Source organism: Haliotis rufescens, unplaced genomic scaffold, assembly GCF_023055435.1.
Source record: "Haliotis rufescens isolate VD_foot unplaced genomic scaffold, xgHalRufe1.0.p SCAF_8, whole genome shotgun sequence".
Taxonomy (NCBI): domain Eukaryota; kingdom Metazoa; phylum Mollusca; class Gastropoda; order Lepetellida; family Haliotidae; genus Haliotis; species Haliotis rufescens.
Window position 1 is genome coordinate 4,422,963 of NW_025964372.1, and position 26,113 is coordinate 4,449,075.

Sequence of the window (26,113 nt, forward strand, 5' to 3'; positions counted from 1 at the left end):
ACGAATTGGTTTTGTACAACTTGAATAAAATATACCAGGAGTGTAATTTGAACACAGCTTAACACCCCTGTAATTCTGTTTATAAATAACTATTACACCATTGCGCCTCTCCTTGAATTTCCGTGTTATCTTTTTCAGCAGGTCGAACAAACCCCCATCCGACAGTGGTTGTCTGTTAGCTTTACCTTCATAATCTGTGTGTATCTGTGACATTGTATCTGGAGACGCACGTATGCGAGATAACATACTTCAGATATGACTCGGCCGGGTGACCCAAGCAAGCTTTTACTCACAACTCCGTATTAAGGCTTCGATTTTGAAATCGACAACCAAGTCTCATCGTGCATTTCAAGCTGCTTTACCGGCTAGGATATGGCTGTATAGGTGAACATGCTAACGACAGTGTTTGAAACACCCGTGAGTGAAATTGACAAGATTATGTACATTTCACTAACAACATTCTGGAGATTTAACCTATATTGCGTCTGTGATTGACAGGGCACTGCTATCACTTGTCCACCGCTGGCAGGATCTACTACATGACCAAAGGTGGGTTGGACATGACTTAGAAATGACACACACGGTATGAAATAGAAGCGTCCACAGATTGTCCACCCCCTGTCACGCAAATAGGAGACTTTCTGACAAGACATCGATGTTGCGACATATTAATTTCAATAGCATCGGTCTATAATCTGTTGAGATTATCGACTGATATATTTTCTACATGAAAAAAAATTGGTGAGACAAGACGTGAAAAATTCAAGATGGCCGAAAACGACGTCTGCAAAAACGTCTGCGAGTTGTGTCCAGGCGAGCTCGTAGGAAGTTTTGGGTGGCCGGACATTGTGTTGTTTGTGAGTATGTTGGTGATTTCGGCTGGAATCGGAGTCTTTTATATGATTCGCGAAGCAAGGGCTGCTGAGAAGGCCACACCAGACGATATTTTGATGGGTGGTAGGGACATAGGCGTGTTTCCAATCGCGATGTCCTTGATGGCTAGTTTTATGTCCGCCATTACGGTACTTGGGACTCCCACGGAGATGTATAACAACAATACGAGTTTCTGGATCGCTTCTTGGGCAATGATACCAACCGCTGTCATGACAAACCACGTATTCCTGCCATTTTTCCACAAGCTCAACCTTACAAGTGCCTATGAGGTGAGAGTGAGTTAGTGAGTGTGATTAACGCCGCTTTGAACAGTATTTCAGTATCTTACAACTTGTCAGTTTAATGTTTTGTTTGTTGTTGTTTCACGCGGCACTCAGCAATATTCCAGCTATATGACGGCGGTCTGTAAATAATCGAGTCTGGACCAGACAATCCAGTGATTGATATCATGAGCATCGATCCACGCAATTGGGATCGATAACATGTATCAACCAAGTCAGCGAGCCTGACCACCCGATCTCGTTATGGGAGTCAGTAAGTGAGTTTGGTTTTACGCCGCTTTTAGTAATATTCCAGCAATATCATGTCGGGGCCACCAAAAATGGGCTTCACACATGGTACCCAAGTGGGGAATCAAACCCGGGTTTTCGGCGTTACAAGCGAACGCTTAACTAATAGGCTACCAAACTGCACCTTTAATGTAATAGGAAGCCTTTGCTGTTTATCACTGATAGGGTCCAAGGACACGGATATATTCCCAATCAAGCCATGAATCATTACAAATGCGAGTCTGGGCTTCGAACCAACCATCATAGAATCCTGGCACGCTTAAGGGATGCAACTCTGCACAGCGAATGTTTGTCCTATGGGGAAAACATCAAGAACCTCTTTCAGTCACTGGTCAGCATGTATAGACCAGAACTCCATAGAAGGGTCCGGGCTTTTCTAAACAATTATGTTTCAGTTGACCACATTTAAGTTTGCTGTGACGCGTTTTGACCAATGCTTCAGTTACATCGCGTCAGCTGGTAGGAAACCCCGAAATGATGCAGGTCTCAGACGTTTACCGCTTTGATAAAACCCACGAGTACGGGTATGGTGCTGACAAACCTAGAAACATAATTGGGGCGAACCGGGATTCGAACCCACGTTCATAGGATCCTGGCACGATTAGGGACCGACTTGGTCTCCCGTACGCGGAATATAAGGAGGGAGACATTTTGTGCGGCTGTCAATATACGGTTGTATTTATCCGGTACTGAGTGAGTGAGTAAGGTGTGAACGTTATTTCAACTTGATAATGAATCAGATCCCAATGTGATTAATTTCGAAGACGTTAAGTAATTCAATGTACGACCCACTGACGATAAAATGAATCTGACAGACCGATGTCTATATTTGGGATTCGAAGTCACGTTGACTTGATCCTGACGCGTAAAAGGGAAGCAACTTTGTGTCTGTCATAGAATAATTTACAAGTATCTCACCCCTGAAAATAGGTCATTACAAGAAAGGAAGTAACCCTTTGGATTTTCCTTTAAAAATAAAAACGTTCTCCATTCCCTAGTATTTAAGCTGACCGACAGTTTTAAATTCTTCTATTTCGGCCGAAAATCCGTAATGCATGTTAGTTCAAAAGAAGCCTCACAAATGAGGTATTGTGAAAACATAAACAGTAGTGTACAATCACTCGCCAGTGTCTCTGATAACAAGTCTCGCCTGTCGGTAGCTTTATCATGTCGATAACACGTGTCTATTTCAAACATAATCTAGTGCACGGTTACTTCGGGCCATGCTTCATAACAGTATTCATACAAAATACAGTAAACTACGGTTATAACGAACTCAAAGGGACCACAAATTTTAGTTCGTTATAACCGTGATTCGTTATAAGCATATATACAGCAAATGTCCGGGACCAAAAAAACAGTTCGTTAAACCGCCAGTTCGTTATAAGCGTGTTCGTTATAAACGTAGTATATTGTATATACTAATCATTATATATGCCGGTAGGACTAAATCTCTCGGCAAGCTGAATTGGGATAGTGATTGGATGAGTTGAATATCCTGTCCCTGTTGGCAACGTTAGAGTTAATAAAAAGCTCGAGTCACCGCGAATAGGTTCAACAAAATGTATCCATGTGGAATATTGAACTCTGGTCTTCCGCGCGTCCAGACAAATGCTTTAACAACAATGCCATCTCACAAACGCACATCCTGACATACTCATATCCTGACATCCCGACACACTTACATACTGCCTAACATCAAAAGATCACCAGGTCGGCCACAGTGGTCTGATACAGAGATACTACACGAGTGTCTGTCAGATATCATTGATCTTACGACAAGTTGTTTCAAAACGTATCTACGAGCGAAAGCACGGTCCTGTGGTTCAATACAGACGTAGGTGAACATTCGACTGAAGCAGACCGCCTCCGTGGTCTAGTGGTAGAGCGTCCAACCGGAGAGCGGAAGGTCCGGGGTTCGATCCCCGGCCGCGTCATACCAAAAGACGTTAAAAGATGGTACTCGTTGTTACCCTGTCTGGCGCTCGGCATTAAGGGGCTAAAACAAGGACTGGTAGGCTCGGAGTCAGTATACTGTGTCTGAGTGGGGTATTCATGTTAAACTGCGGCATGGTATCTCAGTGAGCTAGCACTATAAATCGGCATCAGTGCGGACTAGTACAAGCAACCACACACACACGTACATGCACGTCGCTATATAAGTGTAACAATCTTTGTCGCGTCGTTAAACCCCATTTCACCTTACCTCACCTATCCGACCGGCCCTTGAGGGGAATGGCATTTATGATCGAAATTGAAAGACGTTCTCAGATGGGATTTAGAGCGGTTTTAATAACCGAGGTTAAACAATAATTCGTTATAATCCCTGGGACCAGTTCCACTAAGTGATCGTACAGCACTGGGACGAATGAGTGAGTGAGTATGGTTTTACGCCGCGTTTAGCAATATCCCTGCAGTATCACGGCGGGGGACACCTGAAATTGGCAACACATATTGTACCCATGTGGGGAATCGAACCCGGGTCTTCGGCGGGACGAGCGAACGCTTTGACCGCTAGGTTACCCCACCGCATCCCCTGAGACAATCGCAACTCCCCCACTTAAACACATCCCCGTTAAGATCCGGGTAAAAATAGGTCTTTAGCAACCCATGCTTGCCGTAAGAGGCGACTAACGGGATCGGGTGGTCAGGCTCGCTGACTTGATTGTCATTGGATTGTCTGGCCAAGACCCGACTATTGTTTCTGTGAGTGATAGATATTTAATTCATGTTTTACGGAAATCTTGTTCTATCGATCACAAGGGCTACCGTTATATTTTTTATCTTGCTACTATTTGTTTTGAGATGACCCTTGGGCATTAAGCGTTGCTGTTGACACACTCTTTTAGCTCATACTCGTTCCGCCATGTCTATTTCAGTATTTAGAAAATCGCTTCAACCGGGCCGTGCGAGTGTGTGCCTCCCTTCTGTTCTTGCTCAACATGGTAATGTATACCTAGTCTGTCATACAGACCCTGTAAACACAGTCACGGACGTGTCTCTCTCTCTCTCTCTCTCTCTCTCTCTCTCTCTCTCTCTCTCTCTCTCTCTCTCTCTCTCTCTCTCTCTCACCCTCTCTCTCTCACCCTCTCTCTCACCCTATCTCTCTCTCTCACACACACACACGCACACACATAGATATGAAAATGGAGACGACTCTCCTTCATTCTCTCTGTGACTTAAACATTTATTTTCACAAAGATATATGACAATGGGGACGACTCTCTCTCTCAGTGATTTAAACATATTTATTTTCACAAAAATATGAAAATGGAGACGAATCTCTCCGTGTCCCTCTCGCTCTCTCACTCTTTGTGATTTAAACATATATATTTTCACAAAAATATGAAAATGGAGACGACTCTCTCTCTCTCTCTCTCACACACACACACACACATAAACACACACACACACACACACACACAAAGATATGAAAATGGAGACGACTCTCCGTCATTTTCTCTGTGACTTAAACATTTAATTTCACAAAATTATATGAAAATGGAGACGACTCTCTCTCTCTCTCTCTCTCTCTCTCTCTCTCTCTCTCTCACACACACACACACACACACACACACACACACACACACACACACACACAAAGATATGAAAATGGAGACGACTCTCTTTCATTCTCTCTGTGACTTAAACATTTAATTTCACAAAGATATATGACAATGGAGACCTCTCTCTCTCTCTCTCTCTCCCTCTCTCTCTCTCTCTCTCTGTGATTTTTTTCACAAAGATATGAAAATGGAGACGACTCTCTTTCTCTCCCCTTCTCTCTCTCTCTCTCTCTCTCTTGGCGGACTTGACGAAAATCACACACACGATTATTTGAAAGAATGGCAAATATTAAGAAAAAAGTCAAAATATAGCCTTTGAAATCCATCTATATAAAATATATAAATTATATATATTGTGAAAAAACATGTTTTTAAATTTTTAAGTATATTTATTTTAATAGAAAATCAATATTTATAACTAGAACTGCGTTCTTATTATAATTTATGTCCACAAAATGTCTGTTGCAGCTTCTGTTTATGGGGGTCGTGCTCTATGCTCCATCTCTGGCGCTTAATTCAGGTAGGCTTTCTTACCAGTCTCATCAACATTTTCTACTCCGATACGATACCTCCTTGCGTTAAGCGACCCGTGAAGATCCGGGTTAGAATGGGTCTTCAGCAATCCATGCTTGCCGTAAAAGGCGACTATGCTGGTCGTAAGAGGCGACTAACGGGATCGGGTGTTCAGGCTCGCTGACTTGGTTGATACATGTCATCGATCCCAATTGCGTGGATCGATGCTCATGATATCAATCACTGGATTGTCTGATCCAGACTCGATTATTTACAGACCGCCGTCATATAGCTGGAATATTGCTGAGTGCGGCGTTAAACAACAAACCAACCAACAAACCAACCTTGCGTAAAGATTTGAGAAACCCTCTATCTTTTAACGAGTGAAGGGGCGGTCGGGTAGCCTAGTGGTTAAAGCGTTCGCTCGTCTCGTCGAGGAACCGGGTTCGATTCCTGACATGGGTACAATGTGTGAAGCCCATTTCTGGTGTCCCCCGCCGTGATATTGCTGGAATATTGTTAAAAGCGGCGTAAAACCATACTCACTTACTCACTTTAACGAGTGAATGTCCTATAACGACTACACCAAACCAATATTGGAACGAGCTAGTCAATCAGCAAGAAATACAAATTATAAATGGAAATTACTCAAAATAATTCCACTGATAACATTCTCCCCTGTGGAAAATTCAAACACCAAATCAATTAAATATGTTATTCAAAGCTCTCTTGTAATGTGTTAGATTAAGTGAAACCCTCATTATTCAGGACCTCGTTTATCCGGAAACCTGGTTTTCCGGACAACCACTGTTTGGGGTGTATCATGCATATAGTTCCTTACTTAGTGACTTGTACTCTTTAATCCGGACTTATATTATTAGAAACGATTGCACCGAGTCAGGACTCGTCCGGATTAACGGGTGTCACTGTATGTGTCTGCTTTTTACTTCCAGTGACCGGGTTGAGTCTGGAGCTGTGTATAGCAATCATTGGTATGGTGTGCACGTTCTATACAGCGCTGGTGAGTATATGTACCGGTTCGCGAGGCATATGGCCAGGCCGCCTCCGTGGTCTTGTGGTAGAGCGTCCGCCCGGAGAGCGGAAGGTCCGGGGTTCGATCCCCGGCCGCGTCATACGAAGAGACGTTAAAAGATGGTACTTGTTGTTACCCTGCCTGGTGTTCGGCATTAAGGGGCTAAAACAAGGACTGGTCGGCTCGGAGTCAGTATACTGTGTCTGAGTGGGGTATTCATGTTAAACTGCCGCATAGTATCTCAGTGAGCTAGCACTATAAGTCGGCAGGAGTCAGGACTAGTACAAGCAGCCACACAAACACACACACGTACATGCACATCGCTATATAAGTGTAATAATCTTGGACGCGACGTTAAATCCCATTCCACCTCACCTTTTATGAGGAGGCCCAGTCGTCTAAGGTCATGCAATTTGCTGTTCAGAGTTGCCTCCCTTTGGCACTCCAGAATCCTATGGTCGTTGATTCGAATCCCGGTTCGCCCTGATTATGTTTCTAGGTTTGTCAGCACCATACACGTGTGTAGAGGGCTGCGTCACTTTGGGATTTCCTCCCACATCAAGCCGACACGCCGTGATATACCTGGAAAACTGTTCAAAGCGGCGTTCAACCAAACCCACTCAATCATGATTCTTCTGTTTGTTTGTTGTTTAACGCCGCGATATTCCAGCCGTAAGACGGCAGTTTTTAAATAATCGAGTCTGGTCCAGATAATCAAGTGATTGACATCATGAGCATCGATCCACGTAATTGATGAGATGCATCAATCAAGTCAGCCGATCCCGTTAGTCGCCTTTTATGTGTGTGTGTGTGTGTTTATGTGTGTGTGTGTGTGTGTGTGTTGTGTGTGTGTGTGTGTGTGTGTGTGTGTGTGTGTGTGTGTGTGTGTGTGTGTGTGTGTGTGTGTGTGTGTGTGTGTGTGTGTGTGTGTGTGTGTGTGTGAGGTCACTCAAAATATTTATTATACATTTGGATACCATTCTATACAAATTCAGCTTATAGATATTCTCAAAATCTACGACATCGTAGTTTGAAGCGAAGGAATACACTCTGGTCAAGTGATAAAAATGGCGCTTTGCGAAACGATCGATCTCGATTGAAAAGTTAAATGAGAAATTTATAAAGAAACATTTTCAAGAGAATAACAAACGACAAGAAGCGATATTTACTCCACAAATGACCATCTGTCGTTATTTGTCCTTGTCAATGTGGAACTAACGTAATAAGGAAGTCAACAGTTTGTGTACGGGTCAGACACTTCCGAAAAAGGGAGACAATTTGCGGTGAGTTGGCTCTTGTATGTCAAAAGATCCGACAAAGTGTTATGTTCACTGTAGTGAAAATTAAAGTGTTATGTTCACTGCAGTGAAAAATCAAGTGTTATGTTCACTGCAGTGAGAAATCAAGTGTTATGTTCACTGCAGTGAGAAATCAAGTGTTATGTTCACTGCAGTGAAAAATCAAGTGTTATGTTCACTGCAGTGAAATATCCCGTGTTATGTTCACTGCAGTGAAAATATCACTTTTCTCAACTTCAGACTGAAGTAAATAATGTTGTCTGCATCTGTGTCTGTGTCTGACAGGGTGGTCTGCGAGCCGTGGTGTGGACAGACACCTTCCAGACACTTGTGGTGATGGCGGGCCTGGTTGCAGTGGCTGTGCGGGGGTCCATGGAGGTGGGCGGGGTCGAGCGGGTGTGGCAGATTGCAAACGAGAAGGGACGGATCTTCTTCTTTGAGTGAGTAGCTGGTCTTACGAGACCAATTGTGGTCGCCCCTTTGGGACCTGGGTTAAAATAGGTGAGTTAGATTCTGTTCAAATGCCGCACTTCAGCCATTTCACGGCGGCCTGCAAATAATCGAGTCTGGACCAGACAATCCAGTGATTGACTTCATGAGCATCTATCTACGCAAATGGGATGTCTTACCATCCGATAGATTAACCGCATCTTATCTTAGGCGCACTATATAATATGTGTGTGTACATTTAAACAATCTAAATGTAAATGAATATAAAAGGTTTAAAATGCGCGCATCTCTTTTTTTCATTCGATAGTTGGGATCCAGATCCCGCTGTGCGACATTCTGTCTGGTCGCTCCTCATTGGCTCCTGGGTAGGTCAGCTCACAATATATGCAGCCAATCAGACGACGATCCAGAGATACCTGGCCATCAAGAAGATACGCAATTCGCAAAAGTAAGTCTGAGTTGTCGCGTAGATCTGTCGTAGCAACAGCAGCAACAGTAGCAGCAGCAGTTTGTTTCAGAATCATTATCTCCCCGAGGTAAATAAAAAAACAATTTTTAAGAGGATACGTTTCTTTTTGACGATTTAATTTGGGCATTCTCCAACAGGCCACTCTCCTAGTTCGTTCCTCGGAATAAAATGGCTAGCCTTTCAGATTTGAGTGAAATCGGATTGGTGTAAAACGGTTTAGAATCCTTTTTTTCATTGAAATGCACATGCAAAACACATGCTCATCACACATGTTATCGTTTCTTGGTGTGTGTGCCAAGGGAACGTGAAGCCCAGTTGTCTACAGCACCGCAATGTGATGTGCAGAGTTGTGTCCCTTTGGATTACCAGGTTCCTATACTCGTGGGTTCCAATTCCTGATTCGACCTGATGATGATCCGTGGTTTGTCAGCACCATGCCTGTGCTAGTTGGTTTCACCGAAGGGTTGAATATCCCCCAAAATGCATTATTTAGGGACAACCCGGACATTAAGCTGATTTATGATCAAAGCAGCGTCAAACCAAACTCACTCACTCACTCTCTGATATGTTCCAGGGCCCTCTACATGAGCATCCCGCCCACGCTCATCTTATCCTGTCTCGTCTGCTTCGTGGGCCTCGTCATCTTCGCCGTCTACCACGACTGTGACCCCTACATCCTAGGTCATGTCAGGGCCAGGGATCAGGTCAGTAGGTCAAGGGAGGTCAAAGGAGGTCAAAGGAGGTCAAAGGAGGTCAATGATGCTACGCACACTCTTCTAGAGACATTAGGGGGGCGGTGGGGTAGCCTAGTGGTTAAAGCGTTCGTTCGTCACGCCGAAGACCCGGGTTCGATTCCGCACATGGGTACAATGCGTGAAGCCCATTTCTGATGTCCCCGCCGTGATATTGCTGGAATAGTGCTAAAAACGGCGTAAAACCACACTCACTCACTATTTAGTTTGAGATGGGTTCAAAATGCTTTGCCCTTGTTATTATCCTGATCTTAAGTCTATGTTACATATTCAGTTTCGATATATTCGATATAGTCTGTCTTTATTTATAGTAATGTCTACGCTTATGCATGGTCGTGTAATTGAGTTGATATGACAGTAGACAACTGTCTGTTTACGCATTCGAGGGCTTTGGTGGCCCAGTCGTCTAAGGTGTCGCTAAAACCCTCGTGACCTGACCGGTATGTGTGTAAAAATTTGGGATTTTTGTGAGAAGTTTACTATCTCCTCCACGATCCACAGTCGGAACTACGTGGATAATATACCCCTGGTTGCCGAGGATGCAGCCATTCATTCGTTTATCTATTCATTCACTCCTTCATCCGTTCATCTATACTCTCCCTCACTCAGCTCTTGCCTTTCCTGGTCATGGACAAGCTGACCATACTACCTGGCCTGGCCGGACTGTTTGTTGCCAGCCTGTTTAGCGCGTCTCTCAGGTAGGACGAAACCCCCCCTGGCTATTCCGGGGAATTACGAATCTCTACCACATGTTTTCTAATGCCGCACTAAATTATTTGTTTGTTTGTTGTTAAACGCCGCTCTCGGCAATATTCCAGCTATTTGACGGCGGTCTGTAATTAATCGAATCTGGACCAGACAATCCAGTGATTGATTTCATGAGCATCGATCTACGCAAATTGGAAACGATGACATGCATCAACCAAGTCAGCGAGCCTCATCACTCGATCCCGTTATATGACAAGCATAGGTTGCTGAAGACTTATTATTATAGAATATAAACGGGTACACATACAAGTTGCAGTATGTAGACGGGTGGTTGTTATGTGTACCCGGGCGACGGGGTCGTTGCTCACGTTATCAACCACTAGTTTATTTGACCGAGACTCGATTATGTACATGCTGCATTGACGTAGCTGGGATACCGTCGATGGAGGAGAATGACATTCACCTTGCCGCGTGGCATGGGAATGAACAGAATTGTACATTTTACAACTGCTTCCGTCAGATGTTGCTCGGGTACTGATGCTGATCCAATGAACTGCTCATCAGACCAGTTCCTACAGACCGCCATGATAGCCAAAATACTGCCCAGTGCGGCAACAACAACATTCATTCAATGATTCGAATAGAAATTGACCAGTTAACCAAGAGATTTTACGAGTGCTTCAGCAACATATGGCTACTTGCCCGTGGGATAAGATAAAATCACTCACACCCCGCAAAAAACCCAAAAAAAACAAAACAAAACACAAACAACCCAAAAGCAACAACAAAACAAGTAAAGATTGAGTAAAAAAAACACAAAAGAACCCCCACCCCCCCAAAAAAAATTAAAAAAAATTAATAAAAATAAATAAATAAAATAACAAAAAAAATAACAACAAATGTTTAATATGGAGTAAACTCCAAATTAAAACTATTGTAAATACTTTATCCTTTAGAAATGTTAACTCCCCATATTCATTTCATGGATATAACCAAAGTCTGACTCCCTTGTTCACAGCTCGATCTCGTCAGGCCTCAATGCTCTTTCCATTGTGTTCCTGGAGGATATTCTCAAGCTAGTGTGGGAGTCCAGGAATTGGGTGCCGTCTCCCGTCTTCCTCAATAGGACAGCCAAGGTCATAGGTTAGTTGTTTGACGGTGTCACTGCATGTATTTATACGAAGGGATACCAAGTGTTACAGGCTAGCGACTAGGTCAGCGTAGTAATCATTTGCCTTAAAACGGAACTTTTTCTGATTTTGATTTCCAAAGTGCTAAATCATCGCTACTGGAAGCGCTCGTTTAGTATCGGCATATGTGAGAGTGGGTTGGCTATAATGCTGTTTTAAACAATGTTTCAGTTATTTCACAGCGTGTCAGATTTTTGTTGGAGGAAAGTCCTAAGTTGAGGTCTCAGACAGTTTAGCGACACCCTAAATGATTTTGTTTGGATATTAGTCGGATGTACACTGTATTTTGTTTGGTGTGCTTTTCTGATGTTTTTTCATATACATTTTCAAAAAATAATTTCATCATAACAAATTACCCATTAGATTGAGTGTGTATAGCAATATTCCAGCAACATCACGGCAGGGGACACAAGAAATGGGCTTCACACATTGTACCCATGTCGGAATCGAACCCTGGCCTTCCATAACGAGCGAACACTTTAACCACTGATCTACCCCAACGACCAACAAGGCTTATTAGAATCCTCTGTTAGAAAAAGGGGGATAAAAAATATATAGCCAGTAACAATTTCTGTTCCATCAGCTATTAAAGACTGCCAAGAGAAAATATCCTAAGCTTCTTTATTGTTAAATCTTGTAAAATGAAAAAGTTCATATTATTGTTATTTTTATATTTTTATTGATGCATAATTGATATGACAGTGTCCGCTGAGTGGTATAACTGACACAATTCCAGGTTTTGATATAAACTGAGCGGCAAAAGAAAGTAGAGGTTGGCAATTTGTAATTTTCCTAAAAACAGCGATAACTAGTGGAAAGTGGGTATTGGGAATATGACTGCCCAGGAACAGGTACCAAAAAACACCTCACCCGAACGCGCCACCTTTGACGGCGCTCGTGCGGTGACAAAAAAAATGGTGAAACAGGTTTCCCGCCTATGGCATAAACTGCACGTGCATGTTAGCTGTATAAATGCGTTCGTCTGCAGGGTATAAGCACACGTGATTAAAGCACACAAAAGAAATGCCACGACTGTCACAGGAGCAGAGAGAGAGAGCCATCGGTATGGCCGAAATGGGGGCAACACAGGTCCAAATTGCCAGAAGGTTTGGTTGTACACCATTGACAGTAGCCGGCTGATTTAACGGTACAGGCAGACAAGGAGGACACAGGACAGGACAGGCCTAGAACCGGACGACCCCGAGTGACAACGCCACTGGAAGACGGTCAGATACGGCTCATTCACCTGCGAAACAGATTCGTAACGGCGACGGCGACGGCAGCAACAGCAGCATTGGGACATCCCATTAGCCAACGTACAGTACTACGACGACTTCGTGCTGCTGGAATCCGAGCGTATCGTCCTTCCCGAGGAATGGTAGTGACTGCTCAACATCGACGCCTGAGACTGCGATGGGCGAGGCAGGTTCGACGCTGGCAAGTGAGAAATTGGCGTCGAGTGCTGTTTGCTGATGAAAGTCGGTTTAAGTTGTTTCGAAATGACGGCAGAGAACGAGTGTATCGACGCAGAGGGGAACGTTTGGCTCCGGCGTGTATTCGAGGGGTCCATCCATTCGGCGGGGGAGGTGTCATGGTGTGGGGCTGTATTTGTGGAGATCAGAAGACTGATTTGGTGATTATACAGGGAAACCTGAACGCTGTGCAGTAGAGAGACCAAGTGTTGCAGCCAGTTGTGCTTCCGTTCTTACAAAACCAACAGCAGGGGACATTGTTTCAACACGACAATGCCAGGCCCCATACTGCAAGATTGACTCGGAACTTTCTAAACCAGCAGAACGTTGACGTTTTGCCCTGGCCTGCCCACTCATCCGATATGAATCCTATTGAACATCTGTGGGACCATCTTGACAGACAGATTAGAGCACGCCATCAGCCTCCCGTCAACAGACAAGAATTGCAGCAGGCCCTGATAGACGAGTGGCAACGGATTCAAGTCCACGTCATCAGAAGACTCACGTCATCGATGAGGCGGCGTAATACAGCATGCATTGAGGTAGCTGGAGGTCATACACGCTATTGAAGGCAACTGTGTCGACAATGAACTTGTAGTGGTGTCTAACCATTTTTTTGTGACATTTCAGACAACTTTTGAAAATGAAATTTCTTACCCAACCGTTGTTTACCATGAGCTTACATTACCTGTGTTACCCCTCGCTAGATGGGAATTATAATTCACAACAAAACCTCTTCTTGTTATTTTTTCATCGATCATGGAACTCGACCTAAACTTTCTTTTGCCGCCAAGTTTATATTGATATACAGTAAACTACGGTTATAACGAACTCAAAGGGACTACCAATTTTAGTTCGTTAAAACCGTAGTTCGTTATAAGTTCATATACTGCATGACTACAAGAAGTAGTCCGGACCAAAAAGTAAGTTCGTTATATCCGTCAGTTCGTTATAAGCGTATTCTTTATAACCGTAGTTTACTGTACATGCATTATGAAGGTGTCATTGGTGATTTCCTATGAAAACAGCTCTATGTTACATGTATATACCAAGGTTCAACTGACTAATGCCCCGATTGTCACACTGTGACGGTAGCGTTTATCCCTGATCTGTTTCCATGTTTGTTTTTAGGGTTGGTGTTTGGCGGTGCCGTCATTGGCGTTGCGTTTCTGGCACGTCTTATTGGACAAACCGTATTGCAGGTAGTAGGGGCTCATCGATATTTGAGATACTGAACTGCCGAGCGAAGGAAAGTATACAGTTGCAAATTGCATTTGACCCCAAAATGCAAACGTTATCTGGCTCAAAAAGGTCGCCGTGACACTGAAAACTTAAGGTCCAAAACACAACTTTCATACCCGTATTAGTGCATCATCATCGGACAACCATTTATTGTTTGTTTCAATTTTAGCCACCATCAAACATTGGTGTATACTTTCTTCTTCCCGGCTGTTTAGTTATGTGTTATGTAGGGCAGCTGGCCTGCTGAACTAAACATTGTTTGTTTCTTGATTAACGCCGCACTCAGCAATATTCCAGCTATATGACGACGGTCTGTAAATAATCGAGTCTGGACCAGACAATCCAGTGATTGACATCATGGGCATCAATCCACGCAATTGAGATCGATGACATGCATCAACCAAGTCAGCGAGCCTGACCACCCGATCCGTTAGTCGCCTCTTACGGCAAGCATGGGTTGCTGAAGACCTTTTCTATCCCGGATCTTCACGGGTCAAATAAACATTGAGTTGAATGTATGAATTCACGCTAAACGACAGCACAGCCTCAAGAGTGGTTGCGCTCTGGATCCGACATAGTACATAGATAATTATGCAGATTCGCAGCTTCAAGTATATTTATCAGTATGTGTAATTGTTTGGATAGTTCTGTCCTTTCAGAATTCCGTCGGGTTTTTCTTCATAGATCGTGCTGAGCATCTTCGGAGTAAGTGGGGGACCCCTGCTCGGATTGTTCGTTTCTGGAATCTTCATACCCTTCATCAACGCATGGGTAAGGCGGGTTCTGCTTACTGGGATATACAGTATACTACGGTTATAACGAACTCAAAGGGACTGCTAATTTAAGTTCGTCATAACCGTTATAAAAGTAGTTTACTGTATACATACAGTTGAACACATTTGTGTCGTAATCTGGGGTCACGGGTGGCCCAGTGGTCTAAGGCGCCGCGATTCGCTGTGCAGAGTTGCGTCCCTTGGGCACGCCAGAAACCTATGATTGTGGGTTCGAATCCCGGTTCACCCCAATTATGTTTCTAGGTTTGTCAGCACCATACCCTTGCTCATTGGTTTCACCGAAGTGGCAAACGTCTGAGACCTGCATCACTTCGGGCTTTCCTCCCACATTAAGCTGACACTCCGTGATATAACTGGGATAATGTTAAAAGCGGCGTTAAACCCAACTCACTCACATTGTGTCGAAATCTAATAAATCGATTTCTTGGTTGTGTGGAACCGGTTGGGTCCCATTCGTTCAACTTTTCACAGTATATGACCTCTGTTAAAACGAACCGGTTGTATCGAATGTCTCAAATAACCAACTTAAGTACAAAATTACAGTAGTAAGTCAAACTGAAAATAGCTGAACCAGACGTGAATCTCATCGAAGTAAAAATAGCTGTTTGTACTAGTGTAAACTTATACCGGTTTGGGGGCGGTGGGGTAGCCTTGTGGTTAAAGCGTTCGCCCGTCACGCCGAAGACCCGGTTCGATTCCCGACATGGGTACAATGTGTGAAGCCCATTTCTGGTGTCCCCGTCGTGATATTGCTGGAATATTGCTAAAAGCGGCGTAAAACCATACTCACTCACTCACTCTGACGTGACCTGTAATAGAATGTCCTTGTTTAGCGTAGCAAAAACAAAGATTTGATTTTAATTAGATTGTTCTGACGCTCGAAGTGTATCATTGAGAGTCTCCGAATATCGACAGACAAAGATGTCCGTTTTATTGAGTCTGTTTGTTTATGCAGGGTGCACTCTGTGGGTTGATACTGTCCACGGTGCTGGCGTTCTGGGCCGGCGTGGGGGGCACGCTCATCCTCCCCTTTCCTTCAGTCAGCAACGTCAGCATCAGCGCCTGTGACGACTGGGTTGGCGTCCTCCGCAACTGCAGCATCAGCGAGGACCAGATAGCGTCTATGCTCAATTCTACAATGGCTGCTCCCTCTACGGAACCGAAGGGAGAGGATTTGTAAGACTGAAGTTTTCTTGCAGTGTTACTTTGAAGTAGGGGCCATGTTGACAAGTCGAGTTTTCCGTACTTCGAGACACGTGTGTATCATGTCAAACCTTCGAGACGATGCGGTGAAGGGAAATGAGTTAAAAGGTCGCGTTCAGCTTATTGCACTTATATAGGTGAGGTGGGGTGAAGTGGGGTGAGGTGAGGTGAGGTTAACGTCGCGTTCAAGGTTATTGTACTCCGTGGTCAAGTGGTAGAGCGTCCGCCCGGAGAGCGGTAGGTCCGGGGTTCGATCCCCGGCCGCGTCATACCAAAAGACGTTAATAGATGGTACTTGTTGTTACCCTGTCTGGCGCTCGGCATTAAGGGGCTAAAACAAGGACTGGTCGGCTCTGAGTCAGTATACTGTGTCTGAGTGGGGTATTCATGTTAAACTACGGCATGGTATCTCAGTGAGCTAGCACTATAAATCGGCGTCAGTCCGGACTAGTACAAGCAGCCACACACACACACACGTACATGCACGTCGCTATATAAGTGCAATAATCTTGGACGCGACGTTAAACCCAATTTCACCTCACCGCGATGCATCGATACTTCGGTGAATGCTTTACACCCTTGGTGTATATTTCAGCTGGATCTATCACCTGTCCTATCTGTGGTACGCGCTGTACGCTGTCCTCATATCAGTCCTCACCGGGGTCCTCGTGACATTCATCACGTCCACGTGTACAGGTGACGTTCATGTTGAGTGAGAGAGTGAGAGGTGAGGTGAGGTGAAATGGATGTTTAACGTTGCGTCCAAGATTATTGCACTTATATAGCGACGTGCATGTACGTGTGTGTGTTCGTGTGGCTGCTTGTAGTAGTCCGGACTGATGCCGATTCATAGTGCTAGCTCACTGAGATACCATGCCACAGTTTAACATGAATACCCCACTCAGACACAGTATACTGACTCCGAGCCGACCAGTCCTTGTTTTAGCCCTTTAATGCCGAGCGCCAGACAGGGTAACAACAAGTACTAACTTTAAACGACTTTTGGTATGACGCGGCCGGGGATCGAACCCCGGACCTTCCGCTCTCCGGGTGGACGCTCTACCACTAGACCACGGAGGCGGTGAGAGAGTGAGAGAATGTTTTGCCTAACGCCGCTTTGAACAGTATTCCAGTTAAATCCCGGCGTGTCAGCTTGATGTGGGAGGAAAGCCCGAAGTGATGCAAGTCTTAGAGGTTTACAACTTAAGGGAAAACCAAAACAAACCGAAAAACAATAGGCATATCTTCATGACTTTTAACCTGCGGGTGTCATCACTACGAATGAGTGTGGCTCCACTGCTTTCGAAAATAGAATAAAATCACAATCTCTTTCAATCATATAAATGTATTTCTAAACTTTTCCTATCTCACACTGTGCATTTCTTCCTTCTTCTTTCGATCCTATGTCGAAAAGTGCTCGACCAATGTTTCCAGCTTCTAAAAAACAGTTCACCCGAACACAACTCAGCATCACCATAGTCACCACCCAAACAAACATTAACCCCGTGCATAGCGACCTTCATGTACAGATCACGTGATTCGGGCAATGTTACCATGGTTACAATAATTACAAACCGGGGTTTCTAGTCCCGAAAAAAAGATAGACAGAAGCTTCACCTCATTTTCAACATGGAGTTGTTGAACGTGTTATAACGAGTAGTTGTTTAACGAGACGAACCGCCACATTTCCGTATGACGTCTCTTGCGCTTCAGTCGTCCTGGCGATTTCCAACTGTGAGATAAATGCAATAAGTGTGGAAGTTTTAAAATGATAAAATTGTATAATAAATTGTATATTTATATACTTATCCTATCGCACACGCTATACGCCCTCCGGGGCGGTCGGGTAGCCTAGTGGTTAAAGCGTTCGCTCGTCACGTCGAGGACCCGGGTTCGATTCCCGAGATGGGCACAATGTGTGAAGCCCATTTCTGGTGTCCCCCGCTGGAATGCTGGAATATTAAAGCGGATATCAAAGCGGTGTAAAATCAACACACTATATGCCCCATTCGTGACCAACTCTTGTTATCCCCGCATCACAGCACATCTTGTCTGTCAGCTCTGCGAAAGAGACTGATGGGTATTCACGTGATCAGGTCGTGTAGTCGCTATGCACGGGCATTTGCACCACTCGCCCCTTTCCGTAACCTGAAAGAAGACTCGTACCCCTATCGATGAATGTTATATGCGAAAATACGACAAACCAATCAGAATGCGCGAATGATTTCAAGTTCTTCGTCAAAAAATCCCTCAGAAATATTTTTGGACTTTACATATCTCTTGCATCTAGAAATATACCCAACATACAGTTAAATGTGTTCAAACATGCTGTATAATACCGCAATGTGTCGCGATGTGTTTTAAAAAGCATCTGGAAAATATTTATATATGGGGGAAATATACGTGAATCATTACGCAACGAGTTCCGTTTGCGCTTAGACGGAACCCAGTTGCAAAAAATGGCTACGAGAGGGGCACGAGTCGCTATTCGGTTTGTCCCGGAATCACGAGTTGGTCACGAATGTATGCACGGGGTTACAGTGCGTGACATATTTATTTGGTTGGTGACCATGGTGATGCTGGGATGTGTTTTGGTGAGTTGTTTTTTAGAAAGCTGGAAACTTTGTTCGTGCACGTTACGACATGGGATCGAAAGAAGAAGGAAGAAATGAGCCGGGATAAATATATTAATACGTTGTTTATACATACATGTGTTTCTCTTGAAAGGTTTCAACACCCCCAGCAAGGTGACGTCAAGTTTTATTCATCAAGCATGTGACCGGATATGCTGTTATCTCCCCTTGGCATGTGTCAAGGTCAACAGGGAGGAGAAAGAGGTAGAATCACTCGAAACCGAAATTACCCCGAATCCCTCAAACTTACTCCCAGGTAAACGCTTTGCTTATGCTTAATGTGTGTATGATTGTTTGTCCTGTGAAATATGGTGCTCCGATTTCAACCGAAACGAGTGAGTGAGTGAGTATGGTTTTACGCCGCTTTTAGCAATATTCCAGCAATATCACGTCGGGAACACCAGAAATAGGCTTCACACATTGTACCCATGTCGGGAATCGAACCCGGATCTTCGGCGTGACGAGCGACCGCTTTAACCACTAGGCTACCCGACCGCCCTGAAACATGTGAGTGAATGCTGTTTTACGCCACATCCACCGATATTCAAGCCATGCCGAATCCGGTTCATGCAAACCGGTGGCTGACGACATTCGCTACATGGTGCACGATGACACACAATCATACAGGCCACACACTGTAACCGCCCAATCCTTATCAATCGGCCCAGTTATGGTTGGTTGGTTTGTTGTTTTACGCCGCACTCAGCAATATTCCAGCTATATGACGGCGGTCTGTAAATAATCGAGTCTGGACCAGACAATCCAGTGACTGACATCATGCGCATCGATCCACGCAATTGGGACCGATGACATGCATCAAACAAGTCAGTGAGCCTGACCACCCGATCCCGTTAGTCGCCTTTTACGACAAGCATAGGCACCTTTTAAGGCAAGCATGGGTTGCTGAAGACCTATTCTACCCCGGATCTTGAGTCTTGAGTCTTTTCATAACTGAAACGTTTGCCACGCTCAGATTTGATTGTTTTCACATGACGCCTTGGTTAAGCTGGAATGTTGCTGAATGTCATAAAACAACATTCACTCACTCACAACTAACACATCTTCCCGAGGCAAGAGAGTTAACTGACTTTAAAAGTCCAGTTTCCACCCTTGACGAGCTAGCCTGGTATTATTGCATTACATTTTGGCTGGACTAACGAGTCTATGCATAGTCCAATAAAAATCGCTCACCGAACTCGAAATCCGGTTCGTTAACTGTCGTTCAGATTTCGGTCGATTGCAGGATTTGCAAAGCATGTGCACCGCAAACTCGTTGTCAACAGATATTTTTCATATCTTTTTGATGTTTTTAATCAAGGTGCTCACGTGATTTGATGCATTTCGCGATGAAAGACCCGTTTTATCACAAAATAGACCTTGATTATCAATCAGATCTTGGCTGGGAGCAACTGTTTTGTTTGAAGCAAATGCAAGTGATACGAGAGGTGGAATCCGATTGGTTCATAGCAGAGGCTTAGAAGGGACATATCTCGTAACAGCCACGGGTGGCGCTACGATCGAGCCCAGGAGTTCCAGTCTAGTTCGGCAAGGGTGGAAACTGGACTTTTAAAGTCAGTTAACTCCCTTGCCTCGGGAAGATGCATCTTACAGTGTTTAAGTGTTGATGTAACGTTTGTTTGCTGCGAGTTAAGTCTGAGTGTGAGTTATTAAATCATGTATTTTACTCCGATACCGTACCCCCTACGTGTAGATCTGAGGACCGTTTAGTGAACCCTTCTAGGTTTTGAGCCCCCAATTCAAATTTAAGGATCCGTGGTTTAATGAGCCAACTACCGCTCAGCTTTGTAAAATGATTCGACCTCATTTCTTTAATTACCACCTAATTCCGAAACTTTGGTCCCAGAAAAAAAGACGCCATCGACTGTACACCGTTTTGGGTCCAGGGCCCACTTGCACAAAACGATCTTAGCGCTAAGGTGATCGTAACTCCCATGCTTTAACATAGGCTTGCAATAGTTGTAGCGCAAAGATCGCTTTGTGCAAGTGGGCCATGATGCCATGTCTTAGAAACGACAGTGTATATAAACTATTCACAATATAATAGAGCGTCTGTATTTATTGGCATTCGGAACTCCCTGGTTATATTTGTTTTCGAGGTACAGAAATCATTTTTCGCTTACCCGGACCGAAAAATTAGAGACATCGACGCTGATTGGCTGATTAGAAAGTTCACCTAACGTGTTCTTAAAGGGTGGTTGCCTCAGATAATCAAGCAGCGGGATAATCCCCCTCCAACAACCCCCCATCCCCCTCCTCCATCCCCCTACACACATGCTTTCTGTTTTGTACGCAGCACTATCCGCATAAACAGGGTTAGACGAATACTTATATATTGGGGGCTGGCCATACCCGTTTCGCTCACGAATGATACCTCGGGCTGCAGTGAGTGAGTGAGTGAGTGAGTGAGTGAGGGAATTGGTTCTAACGCAGTCATGCCACAGCGGGTCAGCTTAATGTGGGAGGAGAGCCCGAAGTAATGCAGTGAGGTCTACAACCTCGGTGGAGTGAGTGAGTGAGTGAGGTTTTACGCCGCTTTTAGCAATATTCCAGCAATATCACGGCGGGGGACACCAGAAATTTAACCCGGTGGAACCCACGAGCACGGGTATGATGTTGATATAATCGGGGCGAACCAGGATTCGAACTCACGATTATAAGTTTCTGGCGCGTCCAAGGGACGCAACTCTGCACAGCGAATTGCGGCAGCTTAGACGACTGGCCCCGCGTCGTGCATTGAACTTTACAGACTTTATCAGAAATTGTTTTTAAGATCGGTCGCAAAAAATAAGTTTTTTATTTCATTTTTATGTCGGTTGGGATATTGCAGTTGAAATCAGGTGTGTCAAAGGGAAGGAACTCTGCACTGCAAATTGCGGCGATACCCGTGGGCCACCCATGCCCCCTGGGTCAGCAATGGAGTAGTGATGTGGCGTGATTTAACAGTAACCCTTTTGACGCCAGATCCCATCGCAATAAGTCCGTGCAAAATGACGTCAAAATGGTGATCTCTTTAGCAAAATTTCTTTTTGAAGGTTAATAGAAATTAGCGATTCAATTTACATTAGGGTCATAACTGCAGCCAGATTGTGTTGTGTAATGTGATTGTCACGTGGAATAGTGAAACTAGCCACTTTCATTGAAGATTCTACTGCATGCTGATAAAGGTTAACTATGGGGTTGAGGTGAGCGGAGCGCTCAAGGGTGTCGCGATTTGTTAAACAGAGTTGCGTTCCTTTGCTGTGCAAGGATCCGCTGTTAGTGGGTTTAAATCCAGGATTCGCTCTGATTATGATCCTCGGTCTGTCAGCATCTTACATGTGTAATCGGCCGAATGAATGAATGAATGACCCGTGTGTCATTGTATTCGCAAGTGTATCATTTTTTTAATTTCAGGACGAAGTTGACATGTCTAACACAGACTGGATTTTCAAAGACACGGGACACGTGCCGCCTTGGAGGGTCAACGACGAAGACGACGACGACGATGTAGCAAGTCAACTGAGTGTCCATAGCTACGACGTCACAGAGATGGTTAATGACGTCATCGATGATGCATTTACCACCCCAAAGAAACATAGCTCACCTGATCAAAATGGAAACGTCAAACAAAAAGGAGAAAATACGTCAGAAATTATTGAAATGAACAACCTAGCTTCTGAAATGAACACTCGGCCTGCTGAAAAAGAGACATTACGTGCTGGAATCAGTGATGGTCTACCTAGGCTAAAGAGACAACCGTCCCATAGATACGTTGAAACAATGACGAGATTGTGATGTGTGTATTATAAGTTGTTTGTGCATGGGGATTGATGAAAGTATTGTTACTCTGATAAAGACGTTTGTAAAATCATATACAGGAGGGAATCTGAATAGTTGTGGAAACAGTCTGTGGGTGGTGACGTACCGTTATACTGGCCATGGGGACACGGGTCAACAGTCTGTGGGTGGTGACATGTACCGTTGTGTTGGCTATGGGGGACACGTGTCAACAGTCTGTGGGTGGTGACATGTACCGTTGTGTTGGCCATGGGGACACGGGTCAACAGTCTGTGGGTGGTGATATGTACCGTTGTGTTGGGTATGGGGGACACGTGTCAACAGTCTGTGGGTGGTGACATGTACCGTTGTGTTGGCTATGGGGGACACGGGTCAACAGTCGGTGGGTGGTGACATGTACCGTTGTGTTGGCTATGGGGGACACGGGTCAACAGTCTGTGGGTGATGACATGTACCGCTGTGTTGGCTATGGGGGACCCGGGTCAACAGTCTGTGGGTGGTGACATGTACCGTTGTGTTGGCTATGGGGGACACGGGTCAACAGTCGGTGGGTGGTGACATGTACCGTTATACTGGCCATGGGGACACGTGTCAACAGTCGGTGGGTTGTGACATGTACCGTTATACTGGCCATGGGATCACGTGTCAACAGTCTGTGGGTGGTGACATGTACCGTTATACTGGCCATGGGGACACGTGTCAACAGTCGGTGGGTTGTGACATGTACCGTTATACTGGCCATGGGATCACGTGTCAACAGTCTGTGGGTGGTGACATGTACCGTTATACTGGCCATGGGATCACGTGTCAACAGTCTGTGGGTGGTGAAATGTACCGTTATACTGGCCATGGGGACACGTGTCAACAGTCTGTGGGTGGTGACATGTACCGTTATACTGGCCATGGGATCACGTGTCAACAGTCTGTGGGTGGTGACATGTACCGTTATACTGGCCATGGGGACACGGGTCAACACTCGGTGGGTAGAATCATGTACCGTTATACTGGCCATGGGGTCACGTGTCAATAGTCTGTGGGTGGTGACATGTACCGTTATACTGGCCATGGGGACACGGGTCAACACTCGGTGGGTAGAATCATGTACCGTTATACTGGCCATGGGGTCACGTGTCAACACTCGGTGGGTAGAATCATGTACCGTTATACTGGCCATGGGGACACGTGTCAACATTCGGTGGGTAGAATCATGTACCGTTATACTGGCCATGGGGTCACGTGTCAACACTCGGTGGGTAGAATCATGTACCGTTATACTGGCCATGGGGACACGTGTCAACAGTCGGTGGGTGGTGACATGTACCGTTATACTGGCCATGGGGACACGTGTCAACAGTCTGTGGGTGGTGACATGTACCGTTATACTGGCAATGAGGACACGTGTCAACAGTCGGTGGGTGGTGACGTACCGTTATACTGGCCATTGGGACACTTGTCAACAGTCGGTGGGGTTAAGCAGGCTATGTTCTTGCCTTGACATGTCTGTATTGAATAGCTAGTTGTAGAAAGATCCTGATTGCAATTAAACTGTTGGTGGTACACTTGACTCAAACATGGTTTATCTCGACATGATGCATATCTCGACATGATGCATATCTCGACATGATGCATATCTCGACAGGATGCATATCTCAACATGATGCATATCTCGACATGATGCATATCTCGACATGATGCATATCTTGCATGATGCATATCTCGACATAATGGATATCTCAACATGATGCATATCGCGACATGTTGCATATCACGACTTGATGCATATCCTGACATGATGCATTTCACGGCATGATGCATATCTCGACATGATGCATATCTCGACAGGATGCATATCTCGACAGGATGCATATCTCGACTTGATGCATATTATAGGACTAGAATCTGCGAAACGTACGAGACAATTGTGACCACTCGTGTCTTGCCGGGACAAGCCGAATCGCGATTCCTACGCTTTCCTTGGCCTTATTGTCAACTCCGTTCCGTTACTGTAGCTCTCCTGGACAAATAGTCAACAGTGTAAACTGTCAACAGAGACAGCCATTTAACAGTGGTTGATGGCGGCGTTAATATTAAAAAAAGTTGGTTGGTTTGTTTGTTGTTTAACGCCGCACTCAGCAATATTCCAGCTATATGACGGCGGTCTGTAAATAATCGAGTCTGGACCAGACAATCCAGTGATTAATATCATGAGCATCGATCCACGCAATTGGGATACGATGACATGCATCAGCCAAGTCAGCGAGCCTGACCACACGATCCCGCCAGTCGCCTCTTACGACAAGCATAGTCGCCTTTTACGACAAGCATAGTCGCCTTTTACGACAAGCATAGTCACCTATTACGGCAAGTATGGAGAGCTGAAGACCTATTCTACCCCGGAATCTTCACGGATCTATTAAAAAAAGAAGAAGAATTCGGCACAGTTACAGAGGACCTAAAAGCACACCCCAACACAAAATTTCCATGATTTGAACAAAATATGACTCTCATAGGGAGAAACAAGGTCCTCCGTCTGTCAATTACAGAGGAAACAGAGGAAACAAACCTATGTCGATATAATATTTCTTGCATGCCCAAAATTAATTTCTAGCATGTCACAGTGAGTCCCACAACTGACTACACATTTACCAACTTCCATTAAATGTTGCTGCTATGGCTGCTATGGTGGCCATATTGAAAATCGGATTCCAACCACTTGAACAAATTGGAGCGTCACCTTTGGTGGGAACACGCTTGTGAAATTTCAGGACAGGCAGGTCATAATATAAGTTCTCTTGACGTGCAGTCATGTGAGCTAAAAAGTCAACTCGACCCAACCCGCCTTTTCTTGGTATGTTGCCATGGATTGGTGTTAACAAAATACGGTTGCCATTAGCAGCCACTGGTTGTTCGGTATGGTGACTGTCACATGGGTGTATTTGAAAATACCAATTATGAAATAGCGAGGCCCCGGAATATACCAGGACGGACTCTCATTCCTGGAGAAAGTAAGTGAGTTTGGTTTGACGCCGCTTTTAACACTATTCCAGCTTTATGAGGGAGGAAAGCCTAAAGTGATGCAGGTCTCAGACGTTAACAACTTTGCTGAAACCCACGAGCATGAGTATGGTGGTGACTAACCTCAAAATATAATCGGGGCGGACCGGGATTCGAAACCACAGTCATAGGTGTCTGGCGGGGCCAAGGGACACAACTCAGCGCAGCAATTTGCAGCGCCTCGGACGGCTGGGCATCCGTGCAGATAATTGAGTGAGTTTGGTTTAACGCCGCTTTTAACAGTATTCCAGTTATATCACGGGGTGTCAGCTTAATGTGGGAGGAAAGCCCGAAGTGATGCAGGTCTTTCCGTTTACCGCTTCGGTGAAACCCACAAGCACGGGTATGGTGCTGACAAACCTAGAAACATAATTTGGGCAAACCGGGATTCGAACCCACAATCATAGGTTTCTGGCGTGCCCAAGGGACGCAACTCTGCACAGCGAAAAGCTGCGCCTAAGACGACTGGGCCACC

At 44.9% G+C, this 26,113-nt stretch overlaps 1 protein-coding gene across 2 annotated transcripts; it reads left to right on the forward strand.

Annotated features, from left to right (window-relative positions):
* The first annotated feature begins 253 nt into the window (after positions 1 to 253).
* Positions 254 to 24,148, forward strand: LOC124112337 (sodium-coupled monocarboxylate transporter 1-like). Of its 2 annotated transcripts, none has more exons than XM_046472404.2 (15): positions 254 to 1,163; positions 4,343 to 4,408; positions 5,498 to 5,549; positions 6,496 to 6,563; positions 8,159 to 8,313; positions 8,631 to 8,771; positions 9,367 to 9,496; positions 10,154 to 10,242; positions 11,271 to 11,395; positions 14,046 to 14,116; positions 14,841 to 14,927; positions 15,906 to 16,126; positions 16,749 to 16,849; positions 18,881 to 18,990; positions 22,201 to 24,148. In XM_046472404.2, exons 1-15 carry the CDS (start codon positions 768 to 770, stop codon positions 22,579 to 22,581), a joined length of 2,193 nt encoding a protein of 730 aa, XP_046328360.2. In that variant the 5' UTR covers positions 254 to 767; the 3' UTR covers positions 22,582 to 24,148. The 2 variants fall into 2 exon arrangements, with proteins under 2 accessions (XP_046328360.2, XP_046328361.2); XM_046472405.2 differs by having other exon boundaries at positions 18,881 to 19,042; positions 22,201 to 22,406.
* Positions 24,149 to 26,113: the final 1,965 nt, after the last annotated feature.